We start from the raw sequence: 20023 nt of genomic DNA, 5'->3' as shown, positions 1-20023 counted from the left end.
CCACTGCCCTAAGCACAGACCCTGCACACAAACCTCCCCCTCACACGCATCCAGCCACTCAAAAAGAGACACCCCCCCACCAAAAAAAAGCCCACCCCCTCCCCCACAGAAAACACACACGCGAAAACTGCCTCCCCCCCGGATCCTCGGCCCCTTTGGTTCCTTCCACCCTGCCCCATTACCTCATTCCTCCGCCTGCCGGTGGCCTGTACCATTCTTGAGTACAGGGGGAAGAGGCGCTTTTTGTGCACAGAGAAAAGCCGCCCGCCCCCGCCCCATGGAGAACAATGCGCCCGGCTGCGGGGCGGCCTCAGGGGGGATCCAGCAGCAGCGGCGCGGCGCTGGGCACGCGCCATCCTCCCCCCTGCTGCCGGAGAGTTGGTACAGGCCGGCGGCAGGGGGTGGGGGAGGGGAGAGTATATGTAGCGCCCGGGTGGGGGCGGGACGCTCAGTCCAGCGGCAGCAGCAGCGCGTGTAGGGGACTCGGGGCAGCAGCAGCGATGGCGTCCAACGGTGAGGCGCGGTTACAGACACCATCGGGCTGGGAGGGGGGAGTAGCGCTGCAAGGGCCGCGCCAGGACCCCCCACACACGTGCACTGGGGGCTCGGGACGGGATCAACCCCCTTATGGGGGGCAGAAGAGCCGGGGCTGAGGGTTCCGTGCGCCCCCCCCGGAGGTGGGGGGGGTAACTTGCCCCATAGTAACGGCCCCCGGGCGGGGCGAACCTCAGCGCCCCCCCCCCCGAGGCGGTGCATCCGCTGCAGCGGGGTCTGGGCTGCGGAGGGGGAGGGACGCGGGAAGCTCCCGCCGTCAGGGGGCGACCCCCGCCCCGGCTGCAGGAAGCGGGGCAGTATCCTCCCCCTCCCCGGAATGGGGGGGCATTGACGTGCCCCTAGAGGGGGGTGGGGCCCAGTGCATTGTGGGGCAGCAGTGGGGCCCCTACTGCGCGCCTCGTGGTGGCCATGTTGTGCCTGCCCCGTCCTCTGCGCTTTGCGGGTCGGCACGTTCTTTTTTAACTGCGCCACCCAGGCCTTTGGCCGCCATTTTGGGGGGAGGGAGGAAACCGCTTCCCTCCTGCGCGCGTGAGTCAGCTGCGCCTGCGCTCCAGAGGCGGGAGGGAGCGCGTGGTGGGGGGGAGGAAGGGCGTTGCGCGGAGTAACGCATGCTCGGTGTGGCGAATAGGCGTCTGCGCCGCTCGGAAAGCGGAAGGTGCGCATGCGCGGCAGGCACGGGAGGGGTTGGATGCCGCTCGTTAGTTAGCGCATGCGTGGTGCTCATCTTTTTTTTTTGCCGCAGTCTTCCATCCGGGTACTTCTCGCTCCGCCCCCCCTCCCGATCGCGTTTGGCGCGCGGCGCGGGTTCATTGGACCCTAACCGCCCAACCAACCGTCGTCCTCCTCGCTCCACCACCCCCACCCCTTTACCTTTAAAAGGGCCGCCCAGCGCAGTGTGTGACCCACCACATAACCCCATCGACCCCTGGTGCCCCCACCCACAGGGTTAACACCTCCTCATAGCTCCCCTAGGGGGTAAATGCCCCCCTTGTACCCACAGCTGCCTGGGGCTGTAAGTGTCCCTGCCCCATTTGCCATAGGAACAGGGAATAGCCCCCCAGTCCCTTTTGCCCCACTGTCGTGCTACCCGTATCAGGGTGAATTGCCCCTGTGATCTATTCCCAGTGCCTGGGGGTTGGGTCAGGGCAGGTGAGGGCATTCCACACCCACACACACACGCGCGCTGGGATTGATGGCTGTAGCAGCCTCCTCATCCCCCTCCATGTCTGGTTGCCCCATGATGTCCCCTCTCAGGAGCTGGGCATTGGTTTGGGGTCTAATTTGTTCCTTTTCCTCTTTTGTCTCTTGCAGATTACAGCCAGCCGGCCACCCAGAGGTAAATGTCCCCGCTTCTGTGTTACTGAAGTGGCGCGGTATAGATTTGTGTTGCTATCTGGTGTGAAGGATGGCAGTGTTAGATACCCCTGCCCAGTTGTCAGTTGGCTCTGCAAAAGGAGGGCAGTGCTGGCTCATCACGGGCACATTGGGAGGATTCATCCTGGGAATCTTTTCCCTTCATCCCACTTCCACTGGTGTCTTAAATCAGTTGGACCATCCAGCCCAGTAACCTGCCCTGGATTAGACCTATGGGCCCATCTAGCCTGGTATTCATTCTCACTCCCTGTGGCCTGGATGGGATCAGCAGGCCTATCTACCCCAGCTCCCGTTCAGCAGGCCTATCTACCCCAGCTCCCGTTTTCCAACAGTGACCAATGTTATCTGCCCCCCACCCCCAAAAGAACCCCACTATCCCCAAAGAGTTAGTCAATAACTTGACCATAAAGGGAGCCTTCTCCTAGAATTTACCCCCTTGATTTGTAAGCTCTTTGGGGCAGAGACTCTGCCTGGTACAATATTGCAAAGGTTCATGACAGACTTCTAGTTGGCAGGACTGGAAACTTTTATATCCTTTGCAGCACTCTTGGGTACTCTTAAACTCTAGATATTTCTATTATCCTTAGGAATGTCCAGTCACATGTCTTAGGTTCTAACCTGTTTCATTTTGGGTTTTGAGAATTAATCAGTTAATGTTTGAACATGGCAAAAAAGCTCTTCTCTACTTAATGCTCTGTAGATCAATTGACAAACCCCATCAGTCCCTGCTGTTAAATCTCTTGATTTGTGGCTGCTCCCAGCATTCATGGCTCCTAACATGCTGTGGTTGCTCCCAAATTGCAACAAATACAGTGTTATGGCAATTTCCAAATCAGTCTGCCTAGGTGTATGGGGCCATTGAAAAACTCATTCTAAACTGTTGCAGCCTTAACAATGGAGTCACTGCATCCTATCTGGAATATCTAACCTGATGGGTGTCTCTGATCATTCTTCCTCAGCTATGGGGCTTACCCAGCACCACCGGGACAGGGATACTCTCAGCAAACCAGCCAGCCCTACAGCCAGCAGAGCTACAGCGGTTATGGCCAGTCTGCAGACACCTCAGCATATGGACAAAACAGTTACAGTTCTTCCTATGGCCAGAATCAAAGCTGTAAGTGCTAGTCTCTTGATCGAGGTGCATTGTGGGAGATATTCTTAATTCAGGCTAAAGTGAGACAGGTTTTCACTGCCAGCAAGTCCCATCACTTTATCAGTGCAAAGCATTATTACTCCTGTGACAGAGCCAAGAATTTGCCCTTCAGTCTGCTCTGCAGATGGCCAATCCCATCAAAGAATCCATTCGTTAATGCAGCTGTATTGCTGGTTCAGTCCCTACCCCAGCAACTGTGCATCTCTTAGCCAGCTGCTGTATCGCATCCCAGAGGTACCTGTATTTCAGGGCTGATGGAGAGATTCCCCATATGTAGAGGTTTAGGGTGATACTTATTTCTCATCTAGTGCTTTAAATCAGTAAATCTCATGTCATTGTCCCTGTCTTACAAATGGGGAAACTGAGGCACAGGACAGCAAGGAGACTGCCCAGCAGGTTGGTGGCAGAGGTGGGAATAGAACTTGTCTCCTGAGTCATGGTCCAGTTCTTGACACACTGAGCAACACTGCCGTCTCCACAGCTCCTATGGGAAATGAAGTGATAGGCTGGTGCCTCTCAGTTGTCAGTGCAGTTCAGGTATAGAAGGGGGGACCCAGCCTCACCATGTTTTAAGAAGCTCTTCATTTTTTTTTTGCTAGCTGGCTACAGCACTCAGTCAACACCCCCAGCTTACGGAACAACTGGATACGGTAGCAGCCAGACCTCTCAGACCTCTTATGGGCAACCCTCATCCTATCCTAGCTACTCCCAGCCACCAGCAGCCAGCTCGACAACTGGAAGGTACAGCTAAAGAGTCGTAGTCTTCCCATAGATCTCCCTGCATGTGTCCCTTCTCCTCTGTCTAGCATCCTGTGTCTGTGGATCTCAAAGCACTCTGCAGACACTTCTACATTTAGCATCACAACACCTACTGTGAAATTTTAATCTCTTTTTACAGGTTGTGGGGGAGGGGACATGCCCAAGGTCACAAGTCAGTGGCAGAGCTATGTGTAGTCCCAGCTCTCCTCTTCCCTCCCTGCTCTAACCCACTAGACCCCACCCCCCTGCTCTAACCTCTTAGACCCCACTCCCCTCCCAGAGCTGGAGATAGAACCAAAGAATTGGTCTGGTGCTCTGTCCATTAGACCACACTACCTTAGTGATCAAGATATCCTACAAGCCAAATACCTGGTGGATTGAAAAAAGACTTGGTGTATTTAAAGGGCAATGATCTTTTTTTTAATCCATAGTTATGGAAGCACCTCCCAAAGCACAAGCTATGGCCAGCCCCCAAGTGGAGGCTATGGCCAGCAATCCAGCTATAGCAGCCAACCACAGAGCTCCTATGGGCAGCAGCCTTCTTACAACCCTCCACAAAGCTACGGGCAGCAGAGCCAGTACAGCAGCAGTAGCAGCAGCGGAGGAGGCGGCGGGGGCAGCAGTGGATGTGAGTTGATCTTTATTGTACTCCGTGTGTCATGATTGAAAACCTGGGAAACTTGGTCTAGGGGAATCCAAATTTGTGCAACCTGAGGGCGAATGGAAGTCACTACAGTTCTCAAAGGAGGATTACGTGTGTCTTAAAGCTGATACGTTACCCTCTTTTTAAGGTACATTCATGCAGGCATCTTAATTTTAACCCCGTGAGTTTATTTCCTCTCCTCCCCAGCCTGTAGGCTTGGATATTGACTATTGCAAGGTTATACAGCAAGTTGGTGGCAGCTCTGGAAATACAACCCCGGAATATGAAATCCCAATGCTTCTCTAACCCACTGGACCCCACTTCCCTTCCAGAGCTGTGGATGAACCCAGGAGTCTTGATTCCAGTGTCCCTGCTCTTACCACTAAGATTGTCCTGTTTTTGTAACTTTGAGCACATGTTCTCCTCTCTAGCGAGCAGCTATGGCCAGGACCAGTCATCCATGAGCGGTAGTGGTGGCGGCGGTGGTGGCGGCTACGGTAGCCAGGATCAGAGCAGCTATGGAGGTGGCCAGCAAGACCGTGGTGGCAGGGGCAGAGGAGGATATGGCCGGGGTGGCTTCGACCGTGGTGGAAGAGGCAGCCGTGGTGGTCGTGGAGGCATGGGGTAGGTGTCTAGATGCTTGTGGTGGGAGAGGGAGTGGGTTTAAATGTTACTGTCTCTAGCACTGTCTGAAATTAACGTGTTGGGGGAGGGTGTGTTGCATTATGTGGAAGCTCTTCTTGTGTGCATGTGTGGAATGCCATATCATACTGCGTGTGGTAAGGGAGTTGCAGTGTTTTACGGGGGGTGGAGATTGAATGGCAATAAAAGCTTTTCCTTTATGTGTGGGGCAGACTCCCACTACTGTCTACCTTAAGAACCAATGTAGGTTCATATCTACAGTAGACAATTTATGCATGGGGGTAAAATACCCAACTGGTGGTTACTATCGGAGTTGTCTGACATCAAATGTGTGTCTTAACGTATCAAATGCACAATGTGAATTCCAAGTGCTTGCTGAACTTTCATGTTACCCTGTCTAGGTATATACTGAAGGTTTATAAGTATCGCTATTCAAAGGGCCTATAAATCTCTCTACATCAAAGGTTTATTTGCAATTTATCTGGTGCCATAATCTGTTCACCAAAGCACCTGGGTTATGTTGGTAAGAAACAAGGGATGAAAGTCTCCTCAGTCAGAGGAGAAGTTGTATCTTCTTTCCAACCTGGTTGCTTACAACCTGTGTAGCAAACTTGGTTAACTCTGTGGTCCATCCACACACTGGATATTCCATGGGTTAAAGGATATATTAGCAGCTTCAGCAGCTGTGATCACATTTATATACGACTTGCTTTTGGTTTATCTCACTATATACACACAGAAAAGCAGTGTCTTAAACTGCCCTGGTGTAACAATCCTCCCTCAGCAGAGGGTTGCTCAGTGGTCTGTTAAAAAGAAATAAGTTGAGAAACAGATGCTAAATAATATTGATTGTGAACTCTTGATCGGGAGTTTAAATTGTGTTTTTTAGAAAGGTGAGTATTAGGTTGGGGGGGAAATCAAAGTATTGTTGATGTTACTTGTTATCTGCTGTTAACACTACATGTTATCTGTTAACAAACTCTGCGTTTTATGTGCTACAGGTATGAAAGTCAATGAACTTTATCAATTCTCGACCTTCCACATGTTAGCTAAGGGTGAGGAAGGGAGAGAGCTTATGTTAGGTCCAGACTTAGTGGTCAATCAGTTTATTATGCTATGCTAGGGAACTTGGGTTGGCTTTTTTATATGCTTTCAAAGCAAATATCCTATGTATCTATGTTTAGGTGGTATCAACACCGGGGATGGGGGGAATACACTGTACAAATAAGTTGTAACATGCAGTTCATGGATTCGTACCCACGCTAGGACTGCATCGAGGAGTCAGCATTGTCTCGAGTGTACATCACGACGGCTGAAGTAATAGGAGAAGGTTGGAAGCCAAAGTTGCACTTGTATTAGATTTGTCCATTACAATTTTACAAGACAAAGGGTGTATTTAAATAAATAAAAAGCCTAAATATGCTGAGGGACAGAACAAGGTTGAAAGGAGCATTCTTTAGGCTTTCAGGAAGAACTGGAAAAAACAAGTGTTGGTCAGGATTTTAAGATCTGGTAGTTTTAGTGAACCTTTTAGCCATGGAAAAAGCTTCATTATCTTCTAACTTATCTCCTCAGCGGTGGTGAGCGTGGTGGCTTCAATAAGTTTGGTGGTAAGTCCAAAGAGTTCAAAACTTGAACCAAAAAAAGTATATATATATTTTCCAGAGACTTGTCTTTCATATGCAGAACCTTTATGCGTTAGGAAAAGCCACCATTTATCAGATATAACCTATGGGAGCACCCTCTGCAGCCCTCTATATCAAATGAGTTCTTGAGATACATACGGTGTCACTTATTTCTACGTCCACTGGGCTTCTACTTTGACCAAAGTTCTTGGTGCCAATACATCTTGGTTGAATGTTTTGCAACAAGACACACACAAAAAAGTGTGCTTTGGGGAAAGAAAACAAAAGTGCTACTTCCTAGAAGTGTCTGGTCTGTGTGTGGTTCCTTTTTTAAAAAACAAAACACACAAGAAGCTTTAAGTGCTGGTGATTTTTGGAGTTAAAACATGGTAATGGAATTGCATGCAATCCTGAGGATAACGATGCAAAGAGTTTACATACCTTTTTATGGTTCCTGGTAAAGAAAATGGGGGAAGTCCCCAAAAACTGGAATGAATTTCTGGTCTTGTGTAAACTTCCCTCTGACTACATTACATGGTTTTGTAAGCTTACACCTTAAGAAAGATGGTTTATATTTAAACTTGTATCTTAAGAAGAAAAAAGGTATTTTTGCACTCAAACATACCAAACAAAATATATCTAAACACTTCCAGGAGAGTTCCCATGGGTTTGCTGAAAAGGGTTTGGCATGAATGATCTCTTGACCAGGTCAATTTAGTTTTAAGAGACCAGTGTTGGGCATATGCTTTTAGGTTCATTAAGATAATTATTGATCTGATATGGGTGTGATTAAAGGTATAATGGGTGAAATGTCTAAATATAGCAAAAATACTAATATATAAATGGTTTGTATAGGTAAATAATGGTTTAAGTGAAATCTATATTTATGCAAGGTTAGTTCACTTTAAATGTGTGGCATGGGCTAATGCCACTATATCGCTGCATAAATCTTAAAGCTGTTAACTGTGTGGTTATATACTGTGACGCTAACCAGGGTAGCAAGTGGTATGATGCTACGACCTGATGTTACTGAAAGATGTGAATGGCAAAGGTGTATATAAACATGTGGACAGAGATCTCTTTGGGTAGCAGCTTAAATTGTATACGCAAAGGTCTCGATTTAAACAGACCTCGGAAGGTGATACTAAGCAGAATTAAACGTGTGTTATGAGGGCTTTTGTAGTTGACCCTCCACGTAGAGTTGGAGAGACGTTTTCTGTGTACAGTCTGACATCTGAAAAGAGTTGTTACTGGTTTTGCAGCACTGTCTTCAAAGTACTTTAAGTTCTCTGACTTCACAGTATTTTTGCCTTTGGCTAAAGTAAAGTAAACATAGGCTCAACATCAGAGCACATGTACCAACACTGGCCTGCTGTCTTTAATGTGTTTAGTATGTGTGGGAGATGAGTCTGTGTTTCGACTGACTAACTAGATCTCTCCTTATTTTCATGTGCAAAAGGGCCCCGGGACCAAGGACCGCGCCATGATCCTGGTACGTGACTGTTCCCAATCTCGTGTGTTGCGGGAGTGGCTTGCATTAACTTAGGGGGATGATCTGAAGTTGATCTAAGACATAAGCATCATACCCATTTCACAAAAAGAAAAGCTAATTTAGAGCAGCTTAAACTGAAAGCTTGCATTAAATTCTTGTGTAGCCTGTGTACCTACTAAGGTGTGGTCTTGCTACAGCAATGGCTGCGTAACAGTGTCTTTAACATCTACAGTGGGGTAACTTTTTTTTCTCTTGATTAACCCTTGGGTATGAAATTGAGTGACACTCGCTTACTTTGCAGCTTCTGAACAGGATAACTCTGACAACAACACCATTTTCGTCCAGGGACTCGGTGAAAATGTCACCATCGAGTCGGTCGCTGACTACTTCAAGCAAATAGGAATCATTAAGGTACCAGCCCAGGGAACTAAATAGTCTGGGTTTGCAAGAGCAGCATAGCGAAACGGCACTTCTCTTGTCATCCTGTACCCCTCTGCCCTTAACGTACAATCCAAGCACTCTTACTGTGGAAGGAGTTTGGTCTACTAGCTAAGAACAGGAGAGTCAGGACTCCTGTGTTTCTAGTTCAGGGCAGGGGGTATCATGAGATAGGGCAGGTGAGGTGGGAGCTCAGCACTCCTGCATTAGACTCCCAGTTTTGTCATTCTAGAACTGGGATATACACTTGTTCAAGGCTTAGTTAAAAAGCTTTGAATGATCTGGATGGAAGGTGCTCAGTAAGCAGTATACAGATATTACCTGGTACCTTACGTTTGGACTGTGGTGCGGTGCCAGTGTGGATCTGACTGATCAAAGGTAGTCTCTGCTGTGACCATCTTGCAATCCTCGTGACTAAGGCTATGTTTATGTCATGGAAGTCAGGAATCCATGACTTTCAGAGACCTTGGTGATATTCCATTCTCTGCTTCAGCCGAGGGACTGGAGCTGGCAGCCAGCAGGGCCCTGGGAGGGTTCCAGTGAGAAGGCGACAGCCTCCTCATGTCGCTCCTTACAAGGTCCAGCAACAGGCGACAGCCTCCTGAGGGGGCCCTACTCAGGGCTCTAGTGACAGCCTCCCCTCATGTGGAGGGAGGGGGACACCTAGGACCAGTGGGTGGGGGTGTCCTGTTTTTGCTTTGGGAATTGTTTATTGCCTGTGACCTATCTGACTTTTTTTACTAAAAATAACCATGACAAAATTCTAGCCTTACTCATGACTTACTGTTGATGGTTTTCAGAGATCCTTTATATGCAGATTTCTCAAATAGTCCCTAGTCTAAAGCAATAGAATATTTCCCTCCATTTTTCAGACCACCCAACAAGAGAAGTGGACAGGGTAGCCTTCAGCCATAGGTTAATCTCCAGAAGTTAAACTCATGAGATGTACCCCTTGTTTGTGTTTCAGACAAACAAGAAAACTGGGCAGCCCATGATTAACCTGTACACAGACCGTGAGACCGGGAAGCTAAAGGGGGAAGCCACTGTGTCTTTTGATGATCCCCCATCTGCCAAGGCAGCCATCGATTGGTTTGATGGTAAGTTGCTTCCATCCAGCTGGGCCAAGGAGCTCCTGAAGAAGCAGCATAAATGGTGGAGCTGGGAGCCAGGACTCTCAGGTTCTGTCCCTGGTTCAGGAATAGGAGTAGGATCTACTGGTTTAGAACAGGGGAGGAGTTCTTCTAATTTTAATAGTGATCTGCTCAGTCACTTCCTTTCTGAACCTTAGATTTTTCTCTTTGTGAAATGGGGATGATACTTGCGTCTTGCATAATACTTGGCTACTTGAGCACCTGATACTGCAGTCATTCGAGTCAAGGGCAGGGCTTCAGTTGACATCAGCATGAGTAGAATTCATTCTTCATGCTGTGTCTTAAGGCTCGTCTACATTTGGAAGTTAATTCAAATTAAAAGTGGGAAGTGAATTTTAAATGCAGTAGCTGTTCGGGAATAGCTCCATGTGTGGACAAGCCCTTAGCTGTAGTGCCCTGCTTTGATTCAGAGACTGAGAGTGCCGCTGGTCAGGAATCCTGCCAGTGTTCTTTCAGTGGAAAACAAGATGCCTTGAAATGAGGGTTTTTTTTTCTGTGGGACTATTTCAGTTCTACTAGAATTTTGTTTTCCATTACGGAAAATCATTTTTTAGTTGGCAGGACATCCATCTGCATCAATATGACAATCTCAATCATGTGAACTGTAGTTCAGGTGCCTCTTGAGCTCGTTCTTGGGCTAGGCTTCCTGGCTAGACTACATGTCCCAGAATGCACTGTTATCTCAGACTAACAAAACACAGCCGTGGAGTTGTGCATTGGAGATGCACCTCCATCAATTCTTAAGGCAAGAAGAGGGACCACTGATATAGTTTGATCCTGTCTGACACCAGGCCAGAGAGCTTCCCCCCCCCCAAAAAAAATAATTGCTGAAGCATGTAGAAAAACATCCAATCTTGATTTTAAAAAGGTCAGTTATGGAAACAGGTTATTGTAATCAGGACTTCCCAATTTTTAAAAAAATTGATCCTAAGATTTCATCCCAGTGTGGGACAAAATCAAATCTCCAAATTTACATCTCAGGAGAGGAATTATTTAAAAAAAAAAAAAATTTCAACCAGCTGTGGGTTAAAGTGGGGTGGGAACATTGGTTTTGTGATGGTCCAAAAGGAATCAAAGAGCTCTGTGTAAGATGAAATCGACATGTCTGGTTTCTTTCTTCCAATCAGGAAAGGAATTTTCTGGCAACCCCATCAAAGTCTCCTTTGCTACCCGGAGGGCAGACTTCAACCGTGGCGGTGGAAATGGACGGGGTGGCAGAGGCCGTGGAGGTATTTAGAAATGTTTGCTCCTGATGAGGATGGGTGATCCACCCTTATCAGGAGAGTGGCCTGTTTTTCAGGATCTGGACACAACCAACCATGTTTAGAAGCTATTAACAGAGACTGGGCTGAGGCCCAGCCATATAGACTTTATTTGATCAGGTCAAAGGTCAGCCCTGTTAGGTGCCCCCTCCTCCCTATCACACATGCTTACCTGTGAGTTATAGGTACACAATACACCTATGGGTCAGCCATAATTTGGGTCCACTCTTCATTTGCAGCATAATCTTATCTGTGTCAGTGCATGCTGGGAAAATGTGCCTCAGCACAAGTGACCAGATGTAACACAACATATGGGACAATGCATTATGGGATCATTTGCTGCAGAGTTGGCTGGCCAGTGGGTAACCACAGTTAAGGGTGTGGCTGGCTGTAGGAAGTTAACCAAAGGCTGCTAGCAGGAGAGATGACTGCTGAATCCAACTCTCTGGTGCTGTTGTGGTTGAGCTGGGGAGTGGCCTGCACGAAGGATCAGTGCTCTGGGGGTTGTTGATGCAGACAGCTATGTCCCTTCCAGTGAGGCTGACCCCTTTGCTACCTCCCTCCTTAATGCAGGGCCCATGGGTCGTGTTGGATTTGGTGGCGGAGGTGGAGGAGGCAGTGGCAACAGTGGCTCCAGCGGAGGTAACCGAGGTGGCTTCCCCAGTGGAGGTGGTGGCCAGCAACGCGCAGGGGACTGGAAGTGCCCTAACCCGTAAGTAGAGGCTCTGGCAAGCAGGGGAACCAAGCGTTAACTCTTGGTTTTACCTGATACTAATGCTTCTCCTCAAACATTGCATCTTCCAGAGCCTGTGAGAACATGAATTTCTCATGGCGTAACGAGTGCAACCAGTGCAAGGCACCAAAGCCGGAGGGGCCTGGAGGACCACATATGGGTAACTTACACCATTCTGTTTCTCCTGCCCACCAGTAGGGGGCAGGCCTCATGGGTGGGTGAGGTTGTGTATGCTCCAAATGCTATTGCCTTGGAGGTATTCTTGGCACCAATTTCACTCCTGTGCTTGTGTTTTTTCCCTTCACAGGAGGAGGATTTGGGGAAGAGCGCCGTGGAGGCAGAGGTGGTTACGATCGTGGCGGCTTCCGAGGAGGCAGAGGCGGTGATCGGGGTGGCTTCCGAGGAGGCAGAGGTGGAGATCGGGGTGGTGGATTTGGGCCAGGAAAGATGGATAACAGGTAAAGTAGACTGGCACAGAAAGGGCATGCTATAATCTCTGTCCTGGGGTTTACTCCTGGTTCTGTACAGCTGCAAGTGTGACTCAAGGTCTGGAAAAACCTGCCCTCTGGTGTGACAATCTTCACCTAGTCAGTTGATCCAAGAGAAGGTTAGGGGGTGGCTTGATCACTCTACAGGCCCACAATTCAGTGGGCTGGCAACTGAAGCCAGACAAATTCAGACACGGAGTTACAATTTCTTTAAATTGTGAAAGTAACCAACCATTGGCACAAAGGGGGTTGTGATGGATTTTCTGTCACTTGGGTCTTTAAATCAAGCCTGGTGCCTTTCTCAAATGTTTGCTGTAGCTCTGCCACTCACCATGGGCTGGATGCCGGCATCGCTGGGTGAGATTCTGGCCTGTGTTGTACTGGATGGCCAGACTAGAGAATCATAATGGTCCCTTCTGACCTTAACATAGATGAATTGGGCAAGTTGCTTCCCCTCTTATAAAATGTGGATAATGCCGCAACATCTAAAACTGTTATTAACTTGTTTCTGTTTATAAGGATCACTCAGCTGCTTGTGGGTGAAGCTTAAAATACTTCCCTTATTCTGTCCCACACCTATCCTAACCCTTCCTCTTTCTCTCCACAGGGGCGACCACAGACAAGACCGCCGTGACAGACCCTATTAAGACTGTACAAATTCCCAGACCATGTGACTTAAACTTTTTTATTTTGTATGTCAGACTTTGTGCTGCAGACTGTGTAAAGCTCGTTCCATTTGTGTAAAACTTTGTATTGCCCTCTCAATTTTACCCATTTTTTTCCCCCCTGTATCTGGAAGAATCCCCTACATTAAAAAAAAAACCACCCTTGTTTTAGTTGCCGTGTAGCTTTTTGGGGGCCAGGGCTTCAATAAAGGCAACTTCTGTTTACACCGGAAACCTGGGGCTGCCCCAGTGCTAGCCATGGGTGCTTAATATACATAAATGCATTATGCTGTGAACAGTGTTAACATGTAATTGAGCAGAAGTAAGCGAAGAAAGACCTCTTGATCTGTGGTTGAAATGTCAAATTCTTGATTTACACTTGTACGTTAACATTTGAGTTCTCATCTTTATTACCTGAAGCACCATCATCCAGCATAGGAGCTTGCAAAATTTTATCCCTTGGCCTAAGGTACAAGAGAATTTTTTTTCCTTGTTAGGGTGAATTTGGAGCAATAGTCTGCTATGGTGATGAGCCACACAACTAGCTGAACAAAAAGCATCCCTGTTTTTCTAGAATCAGAGTTCATAAGCTTAAACCCACACAGCAAGGATGTGACCAGCAGTCAAATCTTATACAGGGTGTTGCTCATACAGTGAGTCAGTGGTGTCCACCTGCACAAAAACAGGCATGGGTAAAAGGTGGACACATCTGTTGTCAGGGACTGTTAAACTTCTCTTGGGAAGTGCTGTTGTAGAAAATTTCAAGGGAGCAAATTGTTCAGGTCAATCTCTTATGGTTGGAGCTGCAGTGTGTATGAATGTAATAAACTTTTAAATATGCTTAATAAAAAACAACCCCAGGTTATAAATGTGTATCACTGTTCAAATGTTTCTTGATTTCACAGAGGCTTCATGGCTTTGTAAGCAAGGTGATAGTTCCTTGTGCTCAGCCACAAGAAACAGCAAAATGGAAGGGTAGGATGTAGTGAGATGTTACATGATTTTAAAAATCCAGATCAGGGGTGTGAAACAACTGTAGAGGGGAGAAGCCTTATCATGTGAACGTGTAAAAAGCTTCAACAAACTTTAGGGGTGTAGTTCTAAAGGAAGGAGACCATGAAAGTTTAGAGAGGCAGGAGATCTCTCTAAACTTATTTATACTAACATCCACCTGAGTGGAACCCATAGCAGCTGTTCTCACAAAATCAAGAACAAGATGCTGGACTGCTTTGGGAGTCTGGTCCTATTACAAAAGCTTTTCATAGCCTAGTCGCTGCTGCTGGCAGAAATGTGGTACGGGGTGAAAGCATCACCTTTTTCTCAGTGGAATAAGTTTTAAAAATACTTACAGGTCCAGTCGGAATTGAAGTGTGGGTCTTAGGCAGCAAGAGTTCAGAGCCAGCTGCCACAGACTTCCATTCTCTGTCTACCCCTTTAAATAAAACAGTGATTGTGAAACAAATTGCTCTGCTTGAAATGCTTTGAGGTAGGGCTGAGCCATGCTAGAGTGAGTGTGAGCTGAGACTATTGCAATACACCAGTTGTGGCTGCGTTACCTGTCCTAAACCACTTGTGATAGAGGATCTCCAGATTCATGCCATGTTGTGATTGATTGGGGGGAGCCCAGCAGTAGTCTCTAGGTGTGTCCATGAAGGAGAATGCACATAAGGTTCCACTTAGGCCATCTACTGTCACATGAACTACCTCATTTTTGGGAGTTATGTTTGCCTCTAATCCTTTAAACCCCAAGCAATTTTTTGGTGACAAATCTCCAGAAGTGTCCTAGACTGAGGTTTATAAATTTGTTTTAAAAACCCAACTATGTAAACAGTAATAGGTCATTGAGTCAAGCTGGTGTTCACCCAAGAGCTTTGAAGGCACTCAAATTGCAGAGCTACTGAGTGGGGCTAATCTAACATTTTTACTTGAGTGCTTGCACATGTCCATTCCACTGGGGCCCCAAGCTTAGTTGCTGGAAACTTCCCTTGGTGGTACCCAGGGGCTTGGCTGCCTCAGTTCCTTCCCACTGCCCCTGGCTACGAAATTTATGGCAGTGACAGCTCTTCTTGCTAGGCCAAGCTGGTCTTGGTGGTCTTCATTTTCCATTTGTTCGTATTGTGTAGAGTTAAATTGGCGCTTCTCCACCAGTGGAGTTCTGTTTGCTGCCTGGGTCGAGGCATCCCTCAGTCACAGGGCTTGAGTTGCCTAAAGTGCTTGGGTGAGACTCACATTGACGATCCCTGTCAGATCTGCCATGAGTTGAAACCTTCAAAGGACTGGGAGGCCAGGTTAAAGTTCCTATTGATAGCGGCAGCGCTCAGATCTTCCTTTGAGCTGAGATGGTCAGACTTGGCACTGAATACCTCACCGTCAGGGCGGAGCGCTCCTCCCGCTGTATGGGAGTCCTGGCACTGTGCCATGCATGCTGCAGAGAAAGACTACTGGCCAGGAGGGGATGCTCCCCAAGTCTGAAGGTTAGACATGGAGTAGAGCGGAGCGTGACCTCTATCAGGCCACTTTTCTGCCTCGGCATTGCAGGCTGGCACACTTGACTGCAGCCCATATGCAAACACTATTGAGTCTGGTCCCAAATGAGCCATCTGCACTGGAGGGACAGTATGGCACAAGTGCCACCCACTCTGGAGATGTTTGCTGCGGTTAAAGAGCTACTGGTGCTGCTTTTGGCACTGTCGCTGGCAGTACAAAGAGTCAGTGGTGCGGGTGGACAGGAGGGAACATGTAGTCACCAGCTGCCATCTGGTTCTGGCCCTGCGGTACCATCTAGAGGGAAACCATCCTTGCTGGCCTGGGCGCAAGCCTTCCGGCCCTGGCACCGAAAGGAACCGCACTGCCATGGTCCCTGAAGGAAAGCTTGTCTGATGGATCGTACTTCTCTCATCTGAGGACTCGTCCTCGTTATCCCTCCAGTCATCCTTACTCCGCCATGGATGCTGACAGAGGTGTGCCCCGAGTGCTGGGCCTAGTGGTCAATGGCCTATGCCAATGCAATAGCACTTGTGGAACTGGTGGGGGTTCCCCCTGATGCCAGGGTCCCATTTGAGATGCTCTTACTTGGTGGCCTCTGAGAGAAGGGAACCTCTGTTCCACCGGGCAGCACCCGACGCGGATTCTGGAACCGAGCCTAGTACTGAGCTTCAGGATCTGCATCTGTGGGATCCCATTGGTGCAGAAGGAGAGGAGGCTGGTGCAGTTCTCCTCCCTGGACGAGGCAGTGACCAGGCCGGACGTGTCGCTTCCTTAAGACAACTGAGGTCTACTAGGAGCTAGTGAAGATGGTGACCTCAAACTGAAGATCAGGACCTCCCCATTCCCCGCCAACCAACATTCCACATGGCATCAATGGTCAGTGCCCTACCCCTGTCAATCCACCCCAGGGGATATTCAAGACAATCACAGCTTCACATACACCGGCCTGTGAACGCCAGGGTGGGTGAATGAGTAGCTGAAATGGACCAGAATGTTCTTTCCCTGCATAAATTCTGTCCTCTCTTTTATTAAGTTTTTAATGTTTGTTTTAAAATTGCATGTTTTTGTTGGGGGTTTTTTGCACTAATTTTGTTAAAATAAAATTCTGTTATTTGGAACATCTTCATTAGTGCAAAGCATATGCTGCTGCGTGCTCAGCTGTTCTGAAGATGACCAATTACCTGTAACTGGATGTCACATAACTCAGACAAAATTAATAGTTGTAATGACAATGTTATATCTCTGCACATAATACAGCCATCACCAGGTGACTCCTACCAGGCCACAAAAGAGCAGGGCCAGGTAGAGCATGTTACTACGAACACACACTGCTCTGGCTCACTGTTAAAATGGCTTTTCATAGAATCACAGAAACATAGAATATCAGGGTTGGAAGGGACCTCAGGAGGTATCTAGTCCAACCCCCTGCTCAAAGCAGGACCAACACCAACTAAATCATCCCAGCCAGGGCTTTGTCAAGCCTGACCTTAAAAACCTCTAAGGAAGGAGATTCCACCACCTCCCTAGGGAACCCATTCCAGTGCTTCACCGCCCTCCTAGGGAAATAGTGTTTCCTAATATCCAACCTAAACCTCCCCCACTGCAACTTGAGACCATTGCTCCTTGTTCTGTCATCTGCCACCACTGAGAACAGCTGAGCTCCATCCTCTTTGGACCCCCCCCCCCCCAGGTAGTTGAAGGCAGGGCCAGCTCCAGCCACCAGCTAAGGAAGCAGGTGCTTGGGGTGGCCAGTGGAAAGGGGCGGCACATCGGGGTCTTTGGCAGCAATTCGGCGGCAGGTCCCTCAGTCCCTCTCTTCCTCTTTGAGCTGCTGCCAAAGTGCCACCGAAGAGGAAGAGAGAGAGAGCGAAGGACCCGCCGCCAAATTGCTGCAGAAGAATGAAGCTCAGGGCTGGGATAGTAGGTTGTTGCTTGCTAAGCCCCTGTTCCACCCCATTGTACTCCAGTGGGCTGGAGATAGAACTCAGGAGTCCTGACTGACAGCCCCCTCCCACGTCAGTTTTGACATTTACTCCTGAGCTACTATGGCATCATCTCTCTCTTTCTCTCTCTCTCTGTCACACACGCACACACCAGGACCTTGTTTTTTCTCCCCTGCCGATGGGAGCCTTTGGCCTGCCAGGATAGAGGAGCCTGGCTCCAGGTGGGCAGCAGTAGCTCCAGCTGCTTCTAACCAGCCGGAGGAGTAGCTCAGGGAGTTGGGTGCACTTCATAAATGGGAGCTAGGGCAACGGAGCGGGTGGAAACCTTGAATCCCTCTGCTGAACTGGCTGGTGGGGTGTCACCCATCTCTGAGAGCCTGTTGCTCACCCCTTCCCCCCGCTGCCACCATTCTTCCCTGCCTTAACCTCCCCTTATCCCTTACGGTAATGCTGACATTTAAATCACCACCATTAAGTTTCAGAGTTAACAACTTTTGTATAAATGGGACAATTTGCCTCCTCTAACTCATGGCTTCACATTTCTGCTCAGGCTGCCCCAATACACCTGGAACACTCCTCTTCACCCCTCTCCGCACACACACTGCCTGCCTAACCTGTCCCTGAACCTGCTTGCCTCCAAGCTGCAGCCCTGGTTGGGTTTCGGGCTGGGTCAGTTGTGAGCAGGGGCCTTGGAGTTGGATTTTATTTTAGGAAACACCACCTGGTACCTTATTCTCTGCCCTGACTTACAAGGAGTAGAGCTACTGCTGGCGGAGTAAAGTGTTATTCAGCTTGAAACTTTAAAGCTCATCATTAGTTTTCAGAGCTAACAATGCTATTCAGATGAGCAGGAATGTTTCACCCCGGTAAAATAATTGCCTCAGGCTCTCTGCAGACTCAGGAAGCAGCTGCTACAATGGTTACACATACCATTTTGGGGGCGAGAGACATAATTTTATAACAAAGGAAAGCTGAGATTCTGGAGCAAGATTCTGCAGGGCTGTGACTTACCCACATACACAGAGGGACCTGCTTGTAGGCTAAACGAAGGCGGCCAGTGAAATGCTCGTAAGTGACCAATATACCCAAAGGCCAGCAGGGGGCAGCATGACAGAAAGGGTGGAGGGGAGGGCGCTGTGTGCTTCTAGGCTGTCTCATACTCATAGACTTTAAGGCCAGAAGGGACCCTCATGATCTAGTCTGTTCTCCTGCACATTGCAGGCCTCAGAATCTCTCTCTCTCTCTCTCTCTCTCTCTCTCACACACACACACACACACACACACACACTTTAATAAACCCCTAACCTCTGGTTGAGTCTCTGACGTCCTCAAATCATGGTTTAAAGACTTCAAATTACAAAGAATTCACCATCTGCACTAGTTTAAAACTGCAGTGGGAGGCGAAAACATCAGAGTCTCTGCCAATCTGACCTGACTGGATGGCTCAAGGGAACTGGACATGGGGCCTTTCTCCTCTAGGAGGCACCGGCTTCAATCCAGATCCAAGGCAAGGAACTGGCTGGCTGGCTCAGGGGGGTGGGGCATGGGGCACGGGGCCTTGCCCATCTAAGCTGCTAATTCTAAGGTGACTCCATATTTCAAACGTGCTTCCAGCTGAAATGTGCTCAGCACCAGGTGAGCCATCCCCACGCCGTGTGGCTGCTCCCCAGCGGCAACTGCATTTCTGATCCCTGAAGCCACCAGCCTCATTAACCCTTCAATTAGTGGCAGCGAGGCTGCTCTGCCCTGGGGTAATCACAAGCTTCCTGCTCTTAGGGGAATCCACGCCCGTCGGCCGAAGACTCACCCGGATATAGCCTGGCTGTTTATGTAGCTGAATGATGTAGGCAAATATGTGTTAGCTGCCCGCACGTCAACCCTGGCAGCTGGGACACCTGCTCATCCCTTAGCTGTCCCTGGTGACTAAGGGCCGAGTCACAGGGATGTGTTGCAGTGCAGGTGACTGGGGGCCGGGGATGGATGGGACAGGAAGGCAGGGAACTGGGGCAGAGAGATGTCGGCTTGCCCACCAGCACAGCAGTTGCCCAGCTCCACAGGCAGCTGCATCTGAGTGCCTGGTGTTGCAGTGCAGCCGTTATCCAGCTGTCCCTCCCCAGAGGCAGCTGCATCTCTACACAGGGTGAGCCGTCCCTGTATGGCATTCTTCACTGCAACTCTCTAGCAGCAAAGGGCCAGTTCCCTGTGCGTAGGCTGCCCCTGGGGTGGGGGTGGGAGCCAATACATTGGCTTGGTGTGTGTGTCTGGGGGAGCCAGTCCTGGTGCTGCCACCACCTCCTGCTGGTGATGGTGAGCAGTTACACAATGGGGGAGGGGGTGTGCCATCGGCCATGGGGGGAGTGTCACTGGGGCATTGCTACCCTGCTGGGGTGGGTGTCAGTTCCCAGCAGGGCTGAGATAGGGCAGCTGCTCCTTGTGGGGAGGGTGTAGATCTGTCCCCGCTGCCCCCTAGTGGCTGTGGGGAGGGAGGGTCCACTGCCCCCTACTGCACTGGCTGGGCATATTTGTGTTTATATTCACCGCTGTCCCCTACCTGGCTGCAATGTCCATGTGCTGTGTCTCTTTCTTTCTCTTCCCTGGCTTTCCCGGCTATCT

At 49.0% G+C, this 20023-nt stretch overlaps 1 protein-coding gene across 2 annotated transcripts; it reads left to right on the top strand.

Annotated features, from left to right (window-relative positions):
* Window positions 1–393: 393 nt before the first annotated feature.
* FUS (FUS RNA binding protein) lies at window positions 394–13853 on the top strand. 2 transcript variants are annotated; one of them, XM_039533963.1, is made up of 15 exons: window positions 394–513; window positions 1867–1891; window positions 2889–3043; window positions 3682–3823; window positions 4273–4469; window positions 4916–5108; window positions 6702–6736; window positions 8211–8243; window positions 8545–8654; window positions 9649–9778; window positions 10960–11061; window positions 11668–11806; window positions 11899–11987; window positions 12135–12285; window positions 12923–13853. In XM_039533963.1, exons 1-15 carry the CDS (start codon window positions 501–503, stop codon window positions 12960–12962), a joined length of 1554 nt encoding a protein of 517 aa, XP_039389897.1. In that variant the 5' UTR covers window positions 394–500; the 3' UTR covers window positions 12963–13853. The 2 variants fall into 2 exon arrangements, with proteins under 2 accessions (XP_039389897.1, XP_039389898.1); XM_039533964.1 differs by lacking the exon at window positions 12923–13853 and adding an exon at window positions 12529–12869 and having other exon boundaries at window positions 12135–12325.
* The last annotated feature ends 6170 nt before the right edge of the window (window positions 13854–20023 follow it).

The sequence above is a fragment of the Mauremys reevesii genome, linkage group 4, assembly GCF_016161935.1.
Source record: "Mauremys reevesii isolate NIE-2019 linkage group 4, ASM1616193v1, whole genome shotgun sequence".
NCBI classification, from domain to species: domain Eukaryota; kingdom Metazoa; phylum Chordata; order Testudines; family Geoemydidae; genus Mauremys; species Mauremys reevesii.
Note: the sequence above shows the minus strand (reverse complement) of the source record. Positions and strands in the feature narration are given on the sequence as shown.